The sequence below is a fragment of the Pygocentrus nattereri genome, chromosome 5, assembly GCF_015220715.1.
Source record: "Pygocentrus nattereri isolate fPygNat1 chromosome 5, fPygNat1.pri, whole genome shotgun sequence".
NCBI classification, from domain to species: Eukaryota; Metazoa; Chordata; class Actinopteri; order Characiformes; family Serrasalmidae; genus Pygocentrus; species Pygocentrus nattereri.
In genome coordinates this window covers 30018190-30042445 of record NC_051215.1, presented here as the reverse complement: position 1 = coordinate 30042445, position 24256 = coordinate 30018190, and the positions used below count along the sequence as shown (strand labels likewise).

Sequence of the window (24256 nt, the reverse complement as noted above, 5' to 3'; positions counted from 1 at the left end):
TTGATTATTAAGCATATTGTTTATTGAGCATCACAGGAAACTGACCAATCAAAACTCTTGGGTGAAGTTTTCCTTCACCTTGACTATACAGATGGGCCAAGTAAAGGTTAGTATACAGTATATACATGCTTATATGCCCTAGTACACTGCACCAAAACTAATTTAACAGGATGAATAATACTTGTAATGATTGAATCCACAATATGCTCAGAACAGTGTATGATGACTTAATTGATCATAATAACAGTAAATATTGTCATATTTCCCACCTCATAATGGTAGGAATACAGAAAGCCTTGTTTTTGATGGGATTAAATCCGGGTTCAAATTTAGAGTTTTAAAATAGGATTAGGCCGGAAGACTTTTCATTTCGAAAGACATTATCAGGAGGTATATAGACTGTGAAAAATGCAATTCCTCCTGAATAGTGATTCCTATTTTCTGTTCTCCACAGAAACTGATGATAAAACCCATTGGTAATTGGTGTCTCAAACGCATATACACATATAGTGGACAGCTTATGCACAATATTGGTGAAAACATCTGCAGAAAAGACCACAGATGTTTTGAGCTCTCTGTTCCCCTGGGGTCCCTGAAGTCCTGTATTTGAAACGGTATACAGGGCCATAAATATTCAAGCGACGGCTGCATTCTCAATCCCAGCATATATACCTCATGTTGCGGGGATGTTTTGGGACCTCTCACACACATTACACTCTCTGGCTCTGTTTAGTCTTGTGTGCGATGGGGAGTGCTAGAAACAGCTGTTTCATTGTGTGACACTGACCTCTTTGTTCCAAATGAATGAGTTAGGCAAGCATGAGAGTCATCACAAAAGCTTGGCTATTATATGGACGGCCAGCCTGCATTCAGAGCATGGCATAGCTGAGATAGCTGCAAGGCACAACAGCAGGACATGGAGCAGAGAGAGTGGAATAGGTAGATAATGAGCTGGGGTTCTTCCTTTATGCATGCTAAGTAAAAGACAGAGGGCCATAAGAAATGGGAAAAGACAGGCTTCTGGAACACAGTGATCCACTCACTGCAAGCAGCAATTAGCTCTTCTGAGATAACTTTCATTTGTCTGTCTGTGTAATGTAATATATGTGAGGTAAACACAAACGGTGGAAACAAAGACTGTCTGGCTTTTTAATATGAATGGAAAAAAACATGCAGCAATCTGTCAAATGCCAGTTGAGAGATGATGCTGTGAATGTGAATGCTCCATGCATGTGTGGCTGGAGAAATGACGTACAGTGGAGTTATGACTGACCGGTGAACGTAGAGTTTTAAAATACATCACGGAAGAAGAGGCCATGGGTGCGACCCATGCCGGTCTTCATGCTGAGCTGAGGGCCACTGTGCCATGAGGGCTCATATGTACCTGGTCCAGGAGTCCTCTGTTAGAAAAAGGTTAAATGGACATTAACACTAGCAAACACTAGGTTATATATCTACAATTACAAAGTCACATTTTAATATAATAAAACAGACAAATTATTTTAAGTCCTATAAAAGTTTGGATATAATTTGACTTAGCATTTCCCTGGAGGAGCTTTTAAAAGAATAGCTCAGTGAAAAATCTATTTTACAAACTTTTTCAGTTTATAACTGGTGCTGCTTGGCTAATGGTGCTAAGACTAGAAGTCAATAGTCACCCAAACCATTTCCACAAATACGCACCAAAATCTTTTTGTATTTGCTTCAAGTTATGCCAGTAAGCTGTTAACTCATTAAAAGGTGATTTAGTAAAAGGGCATGGATAGACATTATTTACACAATTAAGCGAAAAATGGAACCACGTTATCATCTACAGAACATCCTGCTTTCCTGCACTATTCTGCCTTCAAACTCAGGGAGGCCGGAGTATATGGGCATGTTAAAAAACCTCATAATGCATTTAAGTAGTATTAGCACAGTAATAAGGCTTGCTGACTGTAAAGGAAGTTGCACATCAAATAATGATGAACCTACAAAAATGCAATGTGTTCCATTTAGCAGACAGAGAACAAAGAAATCTACTGGCAGTCTAGTACAATACCATCAATGTCCTTTGGCTTTTGGCAATGAACCACAAACTAGCAAGAGAGACAATCAGTAAAGTCACTGCAAAATCTCCCTGTATGTCCCTGTATCATTTTTCACCTGATGAAGGCCTTCAGTGGAATATTCTAAAATTTAAAGCTGTTTCAATGTCATTTTTACAGATCACAGAGAAGTTAATGTGAAGTTATTTGCTTTTTCTTCATCTTTGTTGTGCTCACTTACTGCCATACTACAGGGCCCAGAGAGTCACTGAATCCAAGATCCAAATGACACATTTCTTCATGTGTATATTCACGTTGTAACATGCACCAATCAGGCATAACATGACCTCCTCTTTGTTCCTACCCTCATGATCTATTTTATCAGCTCCACTTACTATATAGGTTCACTTTGTAGTTCTACAATTACAGACTGAAGTCCATCTGTTTCTCTGCAGACTTTGTTAGCTCCCTTTTACCCTGTTCTTTAGTGGTCAGGACCCCCATGGATCCTCACAGAGCAGCTTCAACTTGGGTGGTGGATCATACTCAGCACTGCAGTAACACTGACGTGGTGGTGGTGTGTTAGTGTGTGTTGTGCTGATACAAGTGGATCAGACACAGCAGTGCTGCTGGAGTTTTTAAACACTGTGTCCACTCACTGGCCACTCTATTAGACACTCCTACCTTGTTAGTCCACCTTGTAGATGTAAAGTCAGAGACGATAGCTCATCTGCTGCTGCACAGTTTGTGTTGGTCATCCTCTAGTCCTTCATCAGTGGTCACAGGACACTGCCCACAGAACGCTGTTAGCTGGATATTTTTGGTTGGTGGACGGTTCTCAGTCCAGCACTGAGTGACACTGAGGTGTTTAAAAACTCCAACAGCACTGCTGTGTCTGATCCACTCAGACCAGTACAACACACACTAAAACACCACCACCACATCAGGGTTACTGCAGTGCTGAGAATGATCCACCACCCAAATAGTACCTGCTCTGTGAGGGTCCATGGGAGTCCTGACCACTGAAGAACAGGGTAAAAGGGAGCTAACACAATATACAGAGAAACAGATGGACTACAGTCTGTAACTGTAGAACTACAAAGTGCAATAATACAGTAAGTGGAGCTGATAAACACTGAGCGGACAAACAAAGAGGTGGTCATGTCATACCTGGTCGGTGTATATGGTTGAGGATCATTCGTACAGAAAATGTAGTGCTCAAATTTGTAATTAGACACAATTTTCTGTCTGTGTCGCTGTCTTTGGTTGTCTTTAGATTACAGTTATTCTTAATCACTGCCCCTTCTTTTAGCTTTCAAGAGAAGATTTATTTATTTTGTTTGTATGTTTTTATAGTTCATAGTGAGTCATACTATGTTCTAAACTCCAACAACTTATCTGTGCTATCTAATTGAAGACCTCTGTAAGGGCAGAGTGGGTTTGAGCCCAAGTTTTACACGCGGAAATGGTTTGGAAGACTATTGACTTCCAGCATACGTTAGCAATTTTACCCTAAAAGCTTCAGTTCTAAAGAAGCAAAATACCAAACATGTCTTGACTGACTGACTGCATTTGGAAAAAGGAGTGAAATCGTGCAAATTGGATTTTTCAATGAACTATGCATTTAAGAGTTTTAAAGAGCAGGCGGGTTCTGATGGCAGACCACTTGAACTCACAGAGCGTACGCTGTGCAGACGAGGCACTGTAGACTTGAAGCAGGACGTAATGCCAATAGATGGGCTGGGCTTCAGTGTATAATGACCGGGAGGTGGTCCTTCCTTCTAAATACATCAATCAAAATCAATAACAAAGAAAAAGGGTTAAAAATGAGGTTATACGCAAGTGTTGAAACTTCATCCTATGCTTGAAGAACATCCAGAAATGCTCTTAACACTGTGTAAGAGTGTAAACATAACACCATATTACAATTCACCCAGGACTCATTTCCATCCAGAAAGCAATAGGTGAGAGGAAGAGCCTTACAGCCAGCTCCCCCAGGGCCTAGGCCGCATTAGCCTGCTCAGGAGAGGCTGCCTGCTATTATTACATGTCACTCGACTCCACCAGCAGCTTCAACATGATCCGCCCCAGCCTGGCTTGCGGCGTGTGGAAAGCTGAAATGCGTTCGAGGTGTTAATGCAGGTGTATTTCTCAGGGGCTTTTTAAAGGGGTCACTTGGGGGAAATCACTTCCCACTGCCCGTCACCTAATGAGTCGCACACCAAACGGCTCTCTGTGGCATGGACCCTCCACTGGCCTGCATTCCGCCGCTGATAGTTGCCTCATAGCAGAAATGTCTGCTGAGCCATTGACCTTTCCTTTCATTAAGTGAGGCAGTGTGCCCAGGAGGAGCCTCACTTTAGCTGCCTCCATTTGGCCTAACACCACAAAACAGGAAGCTTCCAGTAAGTTACTCCTGTGGTGTCAATGTCACAGCTGGACTAGAAGATAAAAGAAAGTAGGGCTTTCTGTGAATTTAGACTGTGCGCTGAAAGAGGATTTGTGCTGGTTAGATGTATGGAGTTAACGAAGACTGATACGCCGCTAAATCAAAACGAAGGTTTTATGTTGTGGAGTAATTACTTATGCTAAAAAAAACTGTCTGGCCTGCATCGGATAGTAAAATGAGATTCATCACAGACAATGGTGATATTTTGTTAACTGGTAGCTGGAACAACGTGGCCTAGTTAGTCCCAAACATAGCTTATGATATAGCCACTGTGTTTTAAGTACAGTACAAAACATCTTTTGCTCTCCTACAATATTTTGGGACTCTATTATGTCTAATTATAAAAGAAAATTTGAAAACGACGGGTGTCTATTGAGCTGTCATTATTGTAATAATCATACAGCTTCTTCTTTACTGCTTATTTGACAGAGCATGTGTCTTACATGCGATGCAACACCATTAAAGCAAAACAAAGCACTAACATTCACCCTAATGACACCCAATGGGTGGCTTAGCACCCTCGGTACTCTGTCGCTGCTTGACAGCTGCCAGCCGGTATCACATATCCAGCCGACCCGCATGGCTGCCTCATGGTGGAGATCACTGTGAGCAAAGCAGCACTACACTTATAAATATGAACATCATAAGTTGAACCTACTGATGTTCAACATGCAGAAGAAATAAGGCTAAAAATGATTATAATATACAGTTTGTGTAATGAACTACATAAATACAAAAGTATTATTTGGACGTTTTAAAACTATAATAAGAAATTTGTGAATCTTTATATTACTTTACTTCCTGCATCAAAGAAAATATAAAGAGCTGATTTTAAAAATGCTAATTTTGACTGATTTTGACCATAATAAGGACAGCACATGCTGAGAGATATAAATAATAATAATAATAACTCAACTGTTTATATTAACAAAACCATTCAAAGTGGTTTGAGATGAAAGGGTGTGTTGACTTACCTAACTTGGATTTCTTCACAGTAGTTGTGATACTAACAAGGGTCACAATCTCTACAATGCTATTTTATTTACTATCCAAAACTACCAGTAAACCATTGTCATAAGCCAAAACTTTTCAAAACTATCGTCTCAGACAGCAGCATACGCATAACCAGTTCATGTGAGGGAGCTTATAGAGTTTGTAAACTCTTTGGAAGTCTGGTTCCTATCAACGACACTGTGAACACTTCTAAACCTGTAAGTTTCTCTAAAATGAAACCACTCTGAAAGATTTTCTTTACATGTTCAACATTTAATTATGCAGAAATGTTGAAAATAATCAAAAGAATTCCCCTTTAAGGCCAAAAAAATACCAGATCATTATTATTTCTTATTTTACTCTTGTAAAATGATATAAAAACGAAGACAAAAAGGCTGAACACACACTGACAGTGTGAACCGGGCAGACTTTTTTCTCACAGAAACTGGAAACTTACAGGGAGGAAGCCGAGCCTCTGCACAGCTGACCGAAACATCACGTGCCTGTAAGAGGAGAAAGGAAGAGACGTATCATGAAGGAGTGGGGATTAAATGGAGAAAAGTGAGGACAGGACGGAGAGAGGAGAGGAAGAGAAGAGATGAGCAGTTGTGGACGAAAGAGTAGCAAGAAAGGAAATGACGAAACTGCAGCAAGCTACCCTGAACTGGCTGAGATTAAGGAGGTTCTAAAAAAGGAGGAAAAGTCATCTCGCTGATACAGGGCAGGGTGTACAATGACAAACTAAGAAGGAGGGAAGGACACTGAGTTCAAAAATGGCTGCTTACCTGCAAGGTAATTTGGGGACAGGCTTCTCGGTCACATTGTAGTGGCATGGAGAGAGATCTATGTCCTTGAGAACACACATACACATCTTTTAATGATGCTTCTTTTTTTCTCATGCTTTTATTTTCATTTGCAAGTGAACAAAACAAGGTGTAAAACACTCTCAGAAAATTCTGTCCTTTATCAAGGTGTCTGTAACATTTACAACAATAAACTGACTGCTGAAGAAAACAATCTGATTAATTGTGACCCACCTTATCTCGGATGCCCAGGGTGTAGCTGTCTGGTCTGGGGCAGCTCTTGAAGGCGTAGGACGCTCGGCGCTGGAGAGCTTCTTGAGTTGAGTCAGTGAAAACATAAGCCCCTGGCAGGAGCATGACCCCGTTCCGTACGCACACAGTTTGTGCATTACGGCCAGCGCCCTTAAAGCCATAGGTCTGACGCACAGGATTGAGGCTGTTCTCCTCTATAAAATCTCGAATGTGATAACTGCCAGGGATGGGGGTGTTCTGGAAAAGAGCAAAGATACTCAAAATACGAAGCAAAAACCTGTAGCCTATATCTGTTCGGCAGCAGGTATTTCTCTATTGTCTCTCACTCGGTAGTCTACTATAGTTTAGTATATATAGTTTATTATATTGTGTTTTGTACAGCTTAGTGTGCGTATTTACTGTATTCACTGTCTGAACTTAACTCCACTGCTCTGCATTAAATGCAGCACCGTATCCTAAAGAAACTACATTTCTTTCCTCAGATCTTTGATGACAAGGACTGACAATAAAGCTGACTTTGACGCTGGAGAAATTGCCTTTTTGGTTGTAAGCATGAGCAACAGGCCTTACAAATCAGAGGACCTCACCAGTTCATTAAAGAGCTCATATCCTACATTTTTCATGTACTATATTTTTACATTTACAGCATTTTGCTGACGCTCTTATCCAGAGCGACTTACAATTTGATCACTTTACACAGGTAGGCCAAGGTGGTGTTAGGAGTCTTGCCCAAGGACCCTTATTGGTATAGTGTAGTGTGCTTGCCCTGGTGGGGGATTGAACCCCAGTCTACAGTGTGAAAGGCAAAGGTGTTAACCACTACACTAACCAACCACTATATTTTTCCCTGACATCCACGTATGAAGTTTACATGGGTTTATGTACCAAAAACAATTCTAATTTACTTTTACACGGCCATCGTTATCCCAGGCTGTTAAAGATCCTTTAGATGATATATGTAAATTAGCTCTGTTTTGATTGGCCAGGCTATATTGTGATCCATTTTTAAAAAGTAGAGACACTCCTAACCCTGCGTTCATACCAACAGGCAGCAGAGCAACAAGCACCCAGTTGTTTCCCATGGGAGTTTCTGATTTGTGGCTGCGATTTAATGACAAATCAAGTTGAGATTTTATCCAAATGAATTATGAAGTGGTGAGGCGGCATTCTAAGCAATCGGCCCCAACAAATTCTTCAGACCAATAGCAGACAAAGGGCACCAAGGCCACCCAGCTTTTACTCTCTGAAGCCTTTATTCCTACCAGCATTTCAATCCTATTCTCAGAAGTGTGCATCTAACCATGGAAGAGAGACTAACTACTCTTTCTTCGGTTTCAACTGCGCATTTCCAGCACTAATAAATATCAGCAATTGCCAAGAATCTAGCAAGCTCAGGACTCGTAGTTGCTGAATGAACGTGGTCAGGCTATGCCTCGTATTTATTCATCTTTTTTTCTCTCCAAATGTATACATTTCAGGCAGGAATAGAAGTGACTGAAGGGTCAATGTTTAATAAACTAAAACTAATTTAGACTGTAAATTAATTTATTTTAAATTTAGTTATTAAAGATGCATATATCATAATGTTTTTTTTAAATAGCGATACATATATTGTATTTGTTTTGTCTTACAATTTCTTGTCGGAAGCTGGACCATGTACATCCCCACACACAACAACACCAGTGCCTCAAACACACCCACAAGGGACAAACGGGGTGACGTGACTTGTCGCCTGCAAGTGTGAACGCAGGGCTATGCCTTGTGCATGAACCGGCATAGCTAAACTATTACAGGCTTAATACCTGCATATAAATGAGTTGATATTTGTGACATCACAAAAAACTATGAATTCAAAACGGGTTGTTTTTGTAGCTTACTTGGGGTGACTGGTCCATTTTGAAACTTTAAGACTGTTTACATACTAGATCAAACTCTTTTACAGTTCATGCTATGGGCCCTTTAACAACAACAACACAAAAACACTATTCTATCCACCTGAGTATTTCTCTTAAATGTATTTATTTATTAGAAATATGACTCACCTTAATAGTCTGCTTCCACCAACCACCTCTTTCAGTCAAAGCTTCTTTCTCACGACTCTAAAGAAACATGATAACAAACATATCACACAAAGCTAGATTTCTCAGTTAGCCAGATAACCTAAGCCTTGTTCCATGGCTCTTTTCCTATTTCACGGGCCTGACTTTGGGCTTAAGTTATCAAGCTAAACCGAGAAATCTTGCTTTGTGGAAAACCCCCTGGAAGCGTTTCAGCGTTTGCCATGTAACATGATCATCCTCAACCACCTGCATGAGGCGTTAGGACTTTACCCTCGCTTTTTTTCCTGAACACGAAACATGAAACCTACCATCTCTGTCCCAGTGGAGTGAGAAATATCTCTTAAATTTGCAGTGACTCTTTCTCTTCCTGTGGCCATTCTCTGGGTTTCCTGGCGAGGGCTGTTTTTGTGTTGAGACAGAGACACACTCTGCTTTAGCTTTAGCTTCTAACCGTTGCTTAGGTACAGCAGATAATCGGTTAGCGTGATTAACTATTAATCAAGCCGTTGGGTGTTTTTGTCCCCCAAAGGTAGACTGTTTTGTTCTCTTCACGGCCTCACGAACTGAGAACCTGTAACACAGAAGAACCTTAATATGGTGGCAATGGTCTTGGCTCCACGTGATAATTAGGTCTAGAGAATGCAAACCCAAAACCACTAAATTCGCTTAAAAATATGATACGCAGCTGGGATGTCCACGTTAGGAAACTGGCGGTTAACCTTACTGGCTACAACTGTAGGTGATGTTCTGACAACATAAGTACAGAAGGTCTTAACCCAGTTTCGAAGAGCAATGGAAACAATCCTCGTCAGACTGGAACTGAAAACAAAACACTAGTTATAATATTACACACGAGTCATGTATCGGGCATTCAAACGGACAACCCAGTAACTGCTGGGAGCATCCACCTTTATTTATTTGTTTATTTTTCATTTTTTGTTTTGCTGATGCTTGGCTGGGAGCACTGGGACCGAAAAAAGCCAACGCCCATTTCACCTCCTGTTATGTAGGTCAGCTTAACCCGAGCTCTGTTAATACTAGATAGTTACCTTCTTTTTCTTTTCTTACTTTTCCTTATTTAGGTTACAGTAATTTTGCATGCAGGGTTGGTCACACTGATGTTGTGGACGCTCTGTACAATATTCATGTTCACAAAATGATGTTTTGGTTAATGCTAATCGCTAATTCACCGAACTTTAACCCTGACGGTTGGCGCGCAGACTGCTGGTCACCATAGCAACGACAGCAGTCTCGTCTAGCTTGTAGTTAGCTAAGCTAACAAGACGGCGAAGAAAAAGATTTAAGACGAACATCCATCATTTGGAGGGGAAACTCACTTACTTGCATTGGTTTCCTAAAAGGTTTGATCTGCAACAAGAAACTGTCAAATGCTCCCGTTCCACCTTATAATGGTGCAGCCTTTATATTCTGGCGCGTCAGGCGCCGTTTTTAAGGTGGAATGGGAAAAATCGAACAAAAAGCTCGCGAATGAGAAGCGACTTCAGACTCGTACAAAATTCTAACGTTTGAGACATTTTACAGGAAACTATTCAACTTTTGGAAACGTTTCCTGTCGGAGGCGCCTCAAAAGCAGCTAGAACTGAAGGTACAAAGGAGCTTCTCCACATTTCTTGTGAGTGCTGCCACGGACATGGACTTAGATGCTGAAAAATGAGCTCCAAAGGCTTACAGTCAAAGAAATCATATCACAGATGTTGAATATATGAATAGGTTTCAGATACAGGTGCAGCTTAAGATCTAAATGTTGGATCTTCTTTCGGCGAAGAGCATTTAGAGAACAGGATCTGCCTTAGACTCTCTATTAGATACAAATATGGCAGCACAGGCACCACAGAGAGCAGCTGGGCCACAGAAAGCTAAAGATGGTAATACCACAAAAACACCCAAGCAGACCTCCAGCTTCTGATGTCACCAAAATGGTTCCAGAGCCTACACAATTTGCTGCCACCCACGTCTATGGCAATTGGCCTTTGAGCTCTTCTTGCCCCAACCAGTTGAGATGATTATACTGAACATGACCAATAGGTGTTAGCGCATTTTACCATTATCTTACGATAGATTTCATGAATCAGGCCCCAGAATTGTTCACAACAGTGGTGATAGGAACAGAAATACAAGTCATTCAATGCATCTAAAAGCTACCTCACTGAAAGTGAATACATAAGGGTTACGAATAGAAAAAAGATACATGCAGGGCATCATAAGGCAAAATATCCAAAGATTTCACTATTAGACTTTAAAAACTCAGATGCATTGGTTTCATTGGACGTTCTGAATAGTGAAAAAATGCACAGACATTGCAAACCCCGGTTCCACCACAATAAGTATCTCTATTAGATGCACAATTTCATCATCAAACCACTCTAAATGACTTTGTTTGCATTATAATGGTTTAATTATGCATACACTTTGAAAATTGAAAAATGGAATTGTCTGTCTGCCCTGCGATGGACTGGCGACCCTGACAGAGAAGCGGCTTAGAAAATGGATGGATGGATGGATGGATGGATGGAATTTCTGATTATCTGAAGTATATAAAATTATGTACCACCAATGTAGCGTTAATTGGTTGTAGGCATTTTATTATGGTTGTAGGCATCTTAGCTGCTGCTAGCTACACTAGTCATGTCAACCATGAGCAACAGGACAGTAATTTCTCTAAAAGCTAAGATGACAGGAAGGTACAGCACGTTCACCTTTTTTTAAGGAATGTTGGAATAATGTGACAATTATATCACTTGACTATAGATGCAGTTATATACCTACTGCACTCATTATGGAAGCAGCGTAATGCATAAAAGTAAAGTAAAAGCATGACACTGTCCTTCATTTCACACAACGATGTGCTAATTTTCTTTAAAAACTAAAACCCTGTAAATCTTGGTTTATGTAGCAGTGTGGGATATGGTGCAGCCCTGGCAAGATGTGTTGGTTGATGTGGTGGAGTTACTGTGCTCATTGCATCATCTCTGTCTGCTAGCATCTCCCTGGGAGTTGGCCAGAATGTTCTGCTCTGTTGCTAGGCTACCTGGAACATGTGCTGCCAAGTAGCTACAGTTGAGGCCTTGTGCTTACTGTTCATCAAACCTGTCTCTAGTACCAATGAGCAGGAACACAGTCCCTCATGGCCCCACTGTGCATGTAGTTTTAGCGCACTCTAGGTACTTGTTGCCTATTTTAGATCTGGAGTTTCCATTATGACAATCTTCATTGTTTTCTATGCAGAAAACAAATGATTACAGTTTAATTACATATACCATTATGTAATAACCCCACTGTAAGCACTGTTTTAGTACCTTTTGTAACATTAAGATATACACAGAAATATTCCCATAACATGTACTGCTGTAATTTCACCCCATATCAGCCTACACCTATCCCACTTCTTATGCTCCCAAGGCAGTTAGCAACACGTTTGCTGCAAATGCAGGCAAAACTTCTACATACTGTTCATTGAAAATGTGGAGGTGTAGCTTTATCTACAACCATTTGGACTATTAAGCTGTTACTACACTTGAACATCCCTGCGAAATCTCCCCAATGTTAAAACTAGATCGTGTTTGGTGTAGTCAAAACAAAGAGTGGATGCAAAAGATGACTTCTACCACAATTGTCATTCAAGAGTACTTTAATGAACGTTTATTTTGCTTTGACAAGGAGGCCTGACCCCCAGCCTATTTTGTGATTACACATAGTTATTTGACCAGTTGACTCAGAGATACATTGTATGATGATTTACAAATGAACCATTTCTACTACAATAATTGTAAACATTCTGGTTGATGTAATTGGTGAGTGGATTGAAACCACTAAAATCAGCTCAGGGATGCATAACGGTCAACATACTGAAGAGCTTTGAGTTATCAAGGGCTTTAAGGATGCTCTAGAAACAAGGAAACCTTTCAAATCTGGGTTGTAAATTTTATTGGAAAACAAAAATATACAACTTGGAATGGATTATTTGAGGCATGACAATGCCGTTAAGCCGTTTAAAAAAAAAGAAAAAGGGAAAAAAAAAGAAAAAAAAAAATGAAAGTGAATAAAACATTAAAAAGCATCATAAGATTCAAACAAGTTCTCTGGTACAGAACAGCAGATACAAAAAGAGTTTATGTACGAGTATCTAGTAGATACACCCGTGTCTTTTTTTCTTTTTCTTTTTTTGCAGTAGTGCAATGCTGATAAATTTCATATATATTATATACTTTGTCCATAGTCCATGCAGAGTTACTCCTCTACATTGTTGCCCTGCCAACGTTATCGTCATCAAGTGACAAGCCAGCTGGCAGGTCTCCGCTCTTGCTACGCATCGGGTGGAGGGCAGACAGACGTGACGTGCAGGTTTTTGCGCGCCACAGCCCCCTTTTCGCCGCAACAAGCACCTGATCGTGTAACCGCACCGTCACTCCAAAAACACGATGACAGCAAAAGAAAGGGACATGAGGAGTTAGATCCTATGCAGTTTACATGCAGTTCCTTTGGACAGCCGGGAGGGGGAGGGGACTTAACGTTTTACAGATAAATTAAACAGAAAAAAAAAGGCAAATTATTTATAGAAGAGAGAGGATCTGTACAAGGCTTTCACTTTGCCGTCATCATCTGTACAAACTCTGTGGAGACAGAAAGAAAAGTCTTCAGTCTCTAGGAAAGATAGGTCAGTCAGGGTAACTTTTACATCTACGCAATGGGAACAGCTCCCAGATGGGACACTACAGCTACAGCCTAGCGTGAGACAGCTGAATCGCTGTCTCACACTGATGCAGTGGAACTCTGCATGAGGTTCCACAGGTGTGATGAAACTCACCTTCATAATTCACCTGACCATCACCATCAATGTCTGCTTCTCTGATCATCTCATCAACCTCCTCATCAGTCAGCTTCTCTCCCAGGTTTGTCATCACATGACGCAGCTCAGCAGCACTGATGTATCCATTCCCATCCTAAAACAAAGTAGGCCCTAGGTCAGAGACAAAGAGTAAAGAATGCTCTTCAGGAGTTCTGCTACTGGTGTGGATATTTACCTTATCAAAGACACGGAATGCTTCTCTGATCTCCTCCTCGCTGTCTGTGTCCTTCATCTTCCTCGCCATCATGGTCAGGAACTCAGGAAAGTCTATCGTTCCATTTCCTGTAGAACAGAGAAGTGGCACATATATCAGCCCCAAAGGTCCCTGGCACAAAACACTGTGTGCGCATGTGTACATATGTATATGCACAATTGTGCGTGCTGGCGTGTGCTTCCTTTACCATCGGCATCCACCTCATTAATCATGTCTTGCAGCTCAGCCTCTGTTGGGTTCTGGCCCAGAGAGCGCATGACGGTACCCAACTCTTTGGTTGTAATGGTGCCATCTCCATCCTTGTCAAAGAGTGAGAAAGCCTCTTTGAATTCTGCAGGGGGGGGGGGGGGGTTGAGAGAGAGAGAGAGAGAGAGAGAGAGAGAGAGAGAGAGAGAGAGAGAGAGAGAGAGAGAGAGAGAGAGAGAGAGAGGGGAAAAAAAAAAAAAAAAAAAGTTATTGGGCCTGAACTCATGGAAATGAAATGCTGAGGGGAGGGTGAAATTGGCAAAGAAAGTGGAGAAGGGGAGGAGCGCACAAGAAGGGATTCCCAAATTCACTTTATACCTGACTGTACAGGCAAGTGACCATAAAAGGTCAGAAAGAGATAAACAAATACCTCCTACGAGTCTTAACTGCTATGAAGGAATGCCAAAACACTTGTAGACTCCAGTTCTCATCCAAACCCCAGTGCAATAAATAGAGCTCAAAATGTACAGCACCCTGATTGGTGGCTGAGTTTATGCTTGTGCATTCATCTTGGACACTATTTGGACAGCGAGACAGTACAGCAAGCCGGCTGCAAGCACGCACATACAATCAGTGAGGTGAGGCTGCAAGTAGCCAAAAGAGCTCAGGGCCTGTGCGCCAACTGACAGGCGGAGCACAACAAGCTGTGGCATGAGGCAGCTTTTCAGTGTCATGACAACCATGACCCATCCTCCGGTTCCAACATTCATTAGTCATACACCAGTGCTTCCTGTAGCAGTAGTGGTGGTTGGGGGAGGGGAGGGTTCTCAAAGCCACAGTAATCTAGACAGAGGGCAATATGTACACACACACCTGTCCAACAAGCTGTACATTTCTTGCTACTGAAAATAAGTCTATACTGCATGTTTAATATGCCCTACTTCTTAAAAACATAAAAAACCCACACTCAAAACACAGAACCAACGAGTCTGTTATGCAACAGTCAGTAACTACAGCTGAGTCACTCATGTAACCCATGTAGAATATATCAATTGTCATGATACTTCAGGCAGTTTCCCCTAATGTGACACAAAAACAGCAGTGGTTTCCAAAGCCAGCAGAAATTGATCTTTGTAAAAATCCATAGTGCCAGTGGGCAATGTGTCCTTACATATACCCACTACATTCACATTAGTCTGTCCTCACACGAACTTAGCAGTAATACATCATTCTGTACTTATGCAGATCAACCCACAGAGACTGTTTCTATGGAGATTAGCCTGACCTTATCCTGTTCCTATGGAGACACGTTGGCTTGCACACACATCCAAAACTGAACACCACTAAATCAACACAGGATCTTGCTTTGTGACCTCACAGTTCTTTGATCTCTGACCATTGTGATCTTACGAAGAAGCAACATGGAAACACTTCTGTGACCTCACACTGTCTCCTGGGATGCAACCATACAAACTTGCGTGCCTACATCCCAGTGGACAAGTCACTGACTTCACCACCACCATGGAGACAGGCCAATGTGACCTAAATGACTTGCAATTTGGGTTCAGGTTTTCCGCTCTGACTAAACTCTAATCACCATTAGTGACTCTGATAATAGGCATGACAAGAGAAAGCCTTAAAAGCCCCAATCCGTAGCACAGGGATGACTGGCTGGATTTTTAATAACACCACTTTATCCAACGTTTTGACAATTTCTAGGGTGTGGTGGATGCATATCACAAAGTCCAAAAAAAAGATTAAAAAAGGCAGTCTATTAATTCCAATATAAAATTAATCTCAACACTTCCTTTTTTATACTTATGACAAAAGCAGGTCACTACACTAGAACAATAAGTGTTTAAGAAATTAAACTCCAAGCCACTTAAATTTGCTGCCCCACACGCTTGCTAATTTAATAGATAAAGAATAAAGAATTAATAACGAACTAAAACAAGGCAACATTTGCTCAATGTAATGCCATTCTAGCCAGCAAGACATGTCAGGAGCACAAATCTAAACCCACTTGTTATGATAAAATGACCAAACAAATGACAGAAGCCATTTCAGGGAAAACCAGATGTAGTTAAGGTCCACCAGTGGACACACCCTATGCTGCTCAGCCTGGTTATCAACTCTCAGTCATATCTGCTGTATGCTCAATTTAAAAAACTAAACCACTGGCAATAAAATGCAAACTAATATCAATACTCCTCTCTGTTTTAAAGCCAGCTGTGGCTGCCATAGGCGTCCATTCATTGGGGATTGCCTTTCCCAGCGTGGCTTAGGGCGCATATGCCATAAAAGGGAAAAATATAAATCCAGCCGAGGGGGGTGGGGGTGGAAAACCACGGGAATCCACACCACCAGCCACGTGCCAACGGTCGGGACGGCAAAGTCTTACCGGCAATCTGCTCCTCTGTCAGCTGGTCAGCCTGCGAAAATAGAAAAAGAAAAAGAAAGAGTAAGAACAGATTCACTAAAAAGTCATTCAGAGTGAGACATGATGCTACAATGAGATGGAAGGGGGGACGTGTGCACCGCAGCCTGTGGCGCAGCACCGCTTCGCCGGTCATAAAGCCTTCATTTTAACTCCTCTTCACAGCCAAATAAGAAATACTAACGCGGTGCAAGCTGAGTCAAAACGTGCGGGCATTATTCTACTGGTTTCCCCCACTGGTGATGAGGATAAGACCAAGCCTAACCTTCCTACGGCGAACCAGAAAAATGCGTCATGCTCGCGATGCCCAAGTTCAACCGCCAAGAAGTGTAACAGCATCAATAAAGAGGCCATTTTGCAGCTACAGTACAACCCCAACGTTCATCCCGCTGCTCAACACATTACAGTAGACTGTCTAGGAGACGGCGTTAGAACTCAATGTGCATGTGGAAATGGACAAAACACGTTTACAAGCTTTGCTAAAGGACAAATTAAAAGTTAAATCAGTCTGTCGTGCGATGTTCCTAACGATAAAACAGGCGTTTTACAGAAATGTGCGCAACACGTAGTTAACTAGCCAACGTACTCATTCTAAATGAATGGTGTCCTGCAGAACGCAGCACCACCCGTCCTTTCTGGGCGACAAATAAGCCACTAACAGGAGAATTCACACAGCATTGCAGACATAAAGCCGCTGTTACTACTACTTAATTACATTACAATAGCTAATACGTTAATCATTACGACTTACCATCGCGCTGTTTTAAGCAAATGCAGATCCACAAGTACAACACTCCTCAGCTGGCAAACAAACAGGATGCACTAGAAGACGGTTGGACGCGCCTTTAATGCTCGGTCGGAAACTCCTCCCCGTTCTCGCTCCGTCCGCCAACACACTTTCCTCTGGAGCGCGAATGATGTCCGAATATGCTGGCAAAATTGTTGTTTTTCAGGACTCGATAAGCTTATACAGAGATCCCGTGCAATTACGATAAATATAAATCTCGAAAGTGTAGAAAAAGCGGGCGAGGGAACGCTTCTTTGAGCGGGAACTAGCTGTCGGCGGAGCGATACATTCTGCTGGTGTGTGATTCGGTCAAGCGCCGCACAGTGCGCTGTAGTGAGCAGGAGCGTTTGTGATTGGTCCGTTTGTACCTGCAATGCGTCACTCGCTCTGGCCTGCGTTGCACTGCGTTCCCAGTTAGTCTATAGGCTGCATGAATCGCCCCAGGCACAGCATGGACTTCACATGGAGATGGTGGGGCACCTCTCAGCATCATATTTATGGACAGGGGAGCACTGATTAACAATAAATAAATAAATAAACAGTATTGTTACACATGGTGCGTGGGGAAAAGTCATTCGTCTTTCCCTTCTTCTCCAAGTACATTTGTTGACAACCCAGCCTATAACAAAACCAGTTGTGCCCATTAACATTTATGTATGTGTATTTTTGGGACAAAGTACAGTGAGGATTATTTACCACTGCAGACTGCATTACTCAAGCATGTCTAAAAGCACACATCCTAAACCAGCTCTTCAGGGGATTCATAAAACAATGGCTGGCTGGCTTTAGCCAACTCTGCTGAATGGATCTAAGCATTGGATGTGGAGCGCAGTCCATTTAATTTCTTTATCAGATTGAATTGGCAATGCAGGCCTGCAGGATGATGCTTTCCTGTACAGTGCTGGTATTGGGACGGGGGAGAAGGAGAGTTTTTACAACTGCAATGACTTAATGGACAGTGCATGTTCTGAAATATACCAGAGTGAGAACTTTCAGTCAGCATTTTGTTACTGGTTATGTCAGAGAGGCTTGGTGCATAAGTGTGTCAGATGTGGTGTGGGGACTAGCGGCAGCAGGGCTGTGGGCTCGCTGCAGTCTGTTTGTGTTCACTGAGGGGACGGCATGCAGTATCCGATGGTCTGCTTTTCTATGCTTCACTGCTCAGCTCTCCCCCTCTCTCCCACTGGCCACCTGTCTCTGGACAGGGCCCAAGGAAGTCACAGGTGAGGGAGTAAAGACTGTGGAGGTGTTGTCAGCACTAGAATAGAGTGCAGCTTTACAGTAAATGTGATAGCTTGCTTTTTCTGGAGGTAGGAGCATAAACAAGGCTGTAAGCATAGTCAAACAAAAACCCTATGCATATAAATTGAATGAAAAGTTATGCTATATGATAGTATTTTTGTATATTGCTAACTGAAGGCAGTTCATCTGCAGTTACTTTAATGTACACATATGTTTAAATATAAGGAAAGTTAGTGTAACAAAATGCATATATATATATATGTGTGTGTGTGTGTGTGTGTGTGTGTGTGTGTGTGTGTGTGTGTGTGTGTGTGTGTGTGTACTCACTGGCCACTTTATTAGGTACACCTGTTCAGTTGCTTGTTAGCACAAATAGCTAATCAGCCAATCACATGGCCGCAACTCAATGCATTTAGGCTTGTAGAGGTGGTCAAGACAACTTGCTGAAGTGCAGACCGAGCATCAGAATGGGGAAGAAAGGTGATTTAAGTGACTTTGAACGTGGCGCGGTTGTTGGTGCCAGACAGGCTGATCTACTGGGATTTTCACACACAACCATCTCTAGGGTTTACAGAGAACGGTCAGACAAAGAGAAAAGATCCAGTGAGTTCTGTGGGCGAAAATGCCTTGTTGATGTGAGAGGTCAGAGGAGAATGGGCAGACTGGTTCGAGATGATAGAAAGGCAACAGTAACTCAAATAACCAACCAAAATCTCTGAGGAATGTTTCCAACACCTTGTTGAAAGTATGACCTGAAGAATTAAGGCAGTTCTGAAGGCAAAAGGGGGTCCAACCTTTTACTACCAAGGTGTATCTAATAAAGTGGCCAGTGAGTGTATATTACATTTTGTGAAAGCTTCTTGATGAGTGGACCATCAGAAATGCTCCAGAAGTTAATTAATTTCTACTGAAAGTTAAGAATGTTTTTTAACGTTACTATTTTGAAGATACAAGCAACGATGTGTGAAGATCCTTCCTTTTTTAACACAGCCATCTTCTTGGTATGTTGCATGTAAGTATAGAAAGCTCTGAGGCACATACACACACAAACAGGAAGTAAAATGTCCACACCCCACACACTCACCCACCACACACACATGTTATGTCGTAACAGTTCCTACAGCCAAGACTGCTGGTTTGATATGACATCCCAGTACATGACTGCCTCAGCCTGGCACTTGCTACGGTCATTCCTGCCTAAGCTTTCACACAGTGAAGTCCATTGACTCAAATCTGTTTTTCTGAAGTCACGGAAAAGATTATGCAACACATGAAAGAGGAAAGGCGAACAGAACCCTGGATGTATTAGTTGCAAAGGGGAAAGTTGCCAGCTCTTTTACATGCAATGGCTTTGGGTGGAAAAGCCAGTTTATAGTCACAGTTGTGCCATTTGAACCGAACTGCTGGGAATAAAACAACGTCTTGGTAAATCCATCAGCTGGAATTGATTGGAATGGAAATTGGCTTTGCACTTTGGTCCCAGTGGTACCTTGGGGACTTGTTCTAGGTGTCCATAGGTCAAAGGTTTCCAGGAAAACGGCTTATTGGAATATACTCCAGGAGCGTATTAATGGGCTATAAAACCTGGATCCAATTTATCTGATGTAGAGTGGCTGGGATTCAGCCAACTGCTGTGCACTCCAGCATACATCTCTCTCGTGTGCCTTGTGCTTTAGTATGTGCTTGTATGTCCATGTGCACTTAAAGGACAAGGATTTGTGTATCTCTGTTTGAGTTGTGTGCTTTTTATAGGCCCACTGTGTGATTGTCATGAAAGGGCTCTTTGTGGGTGTGAAGAATGCCGGCATTTTATCCCCAGTTTATGTAACGTGTTCTTGCTGTGCCTTCAGCGTGAGATTGTGTTTGTGCAAGTGCACATACATTAAGGTCTGCTGCATGATGTGCTTGTCCTAGAATAGTCACAGGAGGTCGGTTGCATGAGGAATGGTATAATGTATGTGGGTTTGAGTGTGAAGGCAAGTTTGTGTCTGCGCTGTTCTAAATGTGTTCCCATTCCTGAAATGACTCACCATCCTCTGCTTTCTGAGCCCATTCCTCTTTTCTCTTGCTGGGCTCGGCTCTCTCAGAAAGCATGTTGTACGAATAACTGCCTCTGCCTTCAGCAGCCCAATGGGCCCTTTATCTGAGCTAGAATGTTCTAGAAGATGGAGCAGGGAAGGGTCAAATTGAGGCGAAGCCCCAGGAGCCAGGCAGGGTCAGACGTGGCAGAGTCCCGGCCTGAACTGCACATGTGACCTCGTTCTGTGGAGGATGCTGTCCATGTGAGGGAGCATTGAGAGTTGGGATGTGGAGCGGCTTATTGAACCTGGCTCTTCCAGTTGTTGTTCATTCCAGGAAGGCCTTTCAAACACCCCTGCCCCTTTTGCTTTGGGCGAGGCCTCTCACTCAAGTAGCTTAAGGTCCAGGTGTGTACCTGTGTAACCAGAGGGCGCGCCATATTTAATTTATGAGGCCTAAGAATGCACAGGGCGGTTGAGTCAGTTTTCACAAGTGCGTGTTAGTTTGTGCCACAATATTTGGATGTTGTTTGTAAGGGGGCGTAGGTGCCCTTGAGTGACTGAGTGGCATTGAGTATAATTTTCAACATCTCCTGGTATAGGTATAGTATTTGTAGGCATGTTCTAGCCTGGCTTACATGCATATTCTCAAACATTGGCTTACAGTCAGCAGTGCCAACCCCCATTCAAAGCTGTACTCTGCTTTCAACATTGCTGCAACTGCAGATACGGCAAGTAAAGCGAGCCCAGGGTCTCCACAGATGACGTAGGGAGAAGATAAGGCTTCTGTGTCATGAAAGGGCTTAGTTCAGAACCTCCATGCTTTATGGCTTTACTGCCATGTGATAATAGCCTGCAGTGTGCAAAGTCCAGCTGCAGGCCCGTGAGCATAACGGCTAGGCTCTTGAAAATGAAACACTCTAGATTAGGCGTTATATCACTCCTGACCCATGCTGATAGTGGTTAATTTAAGCACTAGAGGAGAGGTGTCTGGGAGAACTTTGTGGAGGATGGGGCGGAGGCTGGACCTCACTAGAATGACACAAGCAGATATACACAGATAATAAAAGGTTAATGTCATAGGCAAGAAAAAAAAAAGCAAAACGCAGAGTGTGTCATGAAATAAGAAAGGAGATTTTGCAAGGAAGGCAAGGAGAAAGAAAGTGCTGCCACGAAGATAAACGAACAGGTAGGTTCCCATTTAGCGCAGACAGGCAGAGAAAAGGATGGGAAGGTGTGGGACAGAGAGTGAATTTGAGAATGTGTGCCTGAGAGAGAAGGAAGGCGTGTGCGCACGTACGTGCAGTGCACTGCCCTTGACCCCCCACTCCCTGTATGGGACTCCCTCTGCAGTGCAGGACTGCAAAGCACTCTGATGATCTCATCTTGCAGGGACCACCACACACACACACACACACACACACACACACACATACACATACACACACACACACGTGCACACTCATTCACTGCGTCCATGCTGCATAGGCAGACTAAGAGCTGCAGAGGTGCAGGTGTCTGCCCAGACTAAAACACTTTGCCTCTTGTGATTGACTGTACCCTACTATAAACATTGCAGCACAGTGCCACCCGATGGTAAAATCTTGGAAGTGCATCTTCAGCATGGTTCTGGTTCAAGTTCGAGCATCTTCTACGACTTCAAGATTTAGTTCAACTGTACCCTGTCCCTAAAATATACTTAGACAGATATTTATGCATAAAATGTATTAAAGGGTACCTGCCAAACATTTTTATGCACTATTTTATTATGGAGATCCACTTATGTTTATTTTTATGGTTTATAGTCATAATTCATTTTAAACATGGCCATTTTCCAAATTCCCTTTTTTCCCCTTAGAATTAAACAGGCTATTTTGTTACTGTGCCTATAAGGCTGATATATATGTACATGATCTCTGTTCTGATTGGCTGCCCTGTATTGTGTTTCATTCAAAAAGCAGTCCATGCTGAAATACTCTATATGACTATGTTTCATTGTGAGTGGGTAGGGCTAAATTGCTGTATGCTGAATAAGCAGGTATAGGTAAATGCATAGGTTTTTGTCGCATCACAAAAATAATCAAATTAAAACAAACCATTTTATCAGTGATCTGTTTTTATTTCAAAAACAGAATTTTTTATTTTTCTATCATGTTAGGAAATAAAATATGAAACCAAGTGGTATATATTTTAAGACTATTCCAACACTGTCATTTTTTTGTTTAGGCAAAGTATGCTTTCAAAAGTTGGTTCATTATTATTATTTGAGCAGTTTCTTTGCATCTTTTGAGCAATTTCTTCGTAACCTTCTTCAGCTTTGTAAAAAAAATCAACACCATTGTGAAAAAAGCAGAATGAGACATTGAACTTTCCTCCTCTGTGTTTTACAGTATGGAATGGAATTCTTCTCCAGGCATTCTCCACACAAAGAGTCTACCAGAAAACTGGTGTTGTGCTAAGTGTAGTTTCTCTGAAACAAATATCATTTTGTTAAACATTTCTACCTCAAGAACCTTATTAAAGTTTACCAGTGGTTAAATAATTAAATTATAAATGTTGGGGGCCACTGTACATATACTCACCATGTGCTTTATTAGGAACACTATACTAATGCTAAGTATGGCCTCCTTTAGCTCTCAAAACAGCCTCAATTCTTCATGGCATGAACTCTACAAGATGCTGGAAACATTCTTTTGAGATTTTAGTCGATGTTGACATGACTGCAATTCTTGGCAATTTTCCAGTGCACTTTCATGCTGAAAATACTCTCTTCTACCACATCCCAAAGGTGTTCTATTGGATTCAGATCTGGTGACTGGGAAAGCCATTGAAGAACACTGTACTCATTGTGTTCATGAAACCAGTTTGAAATTAATTTTGCTCTGCAGCATGATGCATTATCATGCTGGAAGTAGCCATTAGAAGATGGTAAATTGTGGCTATGAAGGGATACACATGCTCCGCAACAGTACTCAGATAGACTGTAGCATTCAAGCAATGATTGACTGGTATTAGTGGGCCCAAAAAGTGTCAAGACAACATTCCCCACAGCATCACACCACCTCCACCAGCCTGGACTACTTATGCAAGAAGGGTTGAGTCTATGGATTCATGCTGTTGGTGCCTAATTCTGACACTACCATCTGTGTGCCTCAGCAGAAATGTAGGTTCATCAGACAAGGCTATGTTTTTCCAGTATTCAGCTGTCCAGTTCTGGTGAGCCTGCTCACTGCAGCCTCAGCTTTCTGTTCTTGGCTGACAAAGGTCGAACCCAGTGTGGTCTTCTGCTGTTGTAGCCCATCCACCTCAAGGTTCAAGCTGATGTGCTTTCTGATTTATTCTTCTGCTTGAGCAGTTTTTTGAGTTAACAAAACCTTTCTGTCAGCTCAAACCTGTCTGGACATTCTCTGCTTACTGCTCTCATCAGCAAGGCATTTCTGTCTGCAGAACCGTGGCTCACTTTTTTCAGATTTTTTTCTTTATCACACCACTCTGAGTAAACTCTATAGCCTGCTGCGCATTAAGATCAGCTGTTATAGAAATACACCAGCCCAAGTGGCACTAACAATCATGCCATGGTCAAAACCACTAAAATCATTTTCACCATTCTGATGGTCGATGTGAACATAGAGTGAAGCTGCCGGCCCATGCTTGCATGGTTTATGCACTGCACTGCTGCCACATGTTTGTCTGAATAGATCATTTGTATGAAGAAGCATACAGGTGTTTTAATAAATGTGCTTGGTGAGTCTATGTTAATAGCATTAAATTTATTTTCTATGAGAAATCTACAGAATCATGTATATTTTTGGAAAATATATAATAAGAATGCAAGCCTGCACTTAACTGTAACCTAAAATCATTCAACAATAATTCTGCGACATCTTGGCAAATGAAACCATCTGAAATTGAGTTGATATA

General features: G+C 42.0%; 2 protein-coding genes across 3 annotated transcripts; both read right to left on the bottom strand.

Annotated features, from left to right (window-relative positions):
* On the bottom strand, positions 1 to 9392 carry stpg4 (sperm-tail PG-rich repeat containing 4). 2 transcript variants are annotated; one of them, XM_037538527.1, is made up of 8 exons: positions 9309 to 9392; positions 8893 to 9155; positions 8567 to 8623; positions 6507 to 6761; positions 6255 to 6319; positions 5927 to 5972; positions 3704 to 3805; positions 1 to 1400 (listed from the first exon to the last, which is right to left on the bottom strand). In XM_037538527.1, the coding sequence occupies exons 2-8, from the start codon at positions 8959 to 8961 to the stop codon at positions 1290 to 1292; spliced, it is 705 nt and encodes a 234-aa protein (XP_037394424.1). In that variant the 5' UTR covers positions 8962 to 9155; positions 9309 to 9392; the 3' UTR covers positions 1 to 1289. The 2 variants fall into 2 exon arrangements, with proteins under 2 accessions (XP_037394424.1, XP_017545899.1); XM_017690410.2 differs by having other exon boundaries at positions 3704 to 3808; positions 9309 to 9384.
* Positions 9393 to 12215: 2823 nt separating this feature from the next.
* On the bottom strand, positions 12216 to 17168 carry calm2a (calmodulin 2a (phosphorylase kinase, delta)). The gene is made up of 6 exons (XM_017690605.2): positions 17040 to 17168; positions 16253 to 16283; positions 13853 to 13996; positions 13627 to 13733; positions 13410 to 13545; positions 12216 to 13215 (listed from the first exon to the last, which is right to left on the bottom strand). The coding sequence occupies exons 1-6, from the start codon at positions 17040 to 17042 to the stop codon at positions 13187 to 13189; spliced, it is 450 nt and encodes a 149-aa protein (XP_017546094.1). The 5' UTR covers positions 17043 to 17168; the 3' UTR covers positions 12216 to 13186.
* Positions 17169 to 24256: the final 7088 nt, after the last annotated feature.

Coding starts and splice junctions, on each gene's coding strand:
- stpg4 (XM_017690410.2), bottom strand. CDS start 8,961: ATGGCCACAGGAAGAGAAAGAGTCACTGCAAATTTAAGAGATATTTCT. Junction 8,624..8,892: donor ACTCCACTGGGACAGAGATG/GTAGGTTTCATG, acceptor ATGTTTCTTTAG/AGTCGTGAGAAAGAAGCTTT. Junction 6,320..6,506: donor CCCTGGGCATCCGAGATAAG/GTGGGTCACAAT, acceptor TGTGTTCTCAAG/GACATAGATCTCTCTCCATG.
- calm2a (XM_017690605.2), bottom strand. Junction 13,546..13,626: donor CATTCCGTGTCTTTGATAAG/GTAAATATCCAC, acceptor ACTTTGTTTTAG/GATGGGAATGGATACATCAG. Junction 13,216..13,409: donor TGGTCAGGTGAATTATGAAG/GTGAGTTTCATC, acceptor CTGTCTCCACAG/AGTTTGTACAGATGATGACG.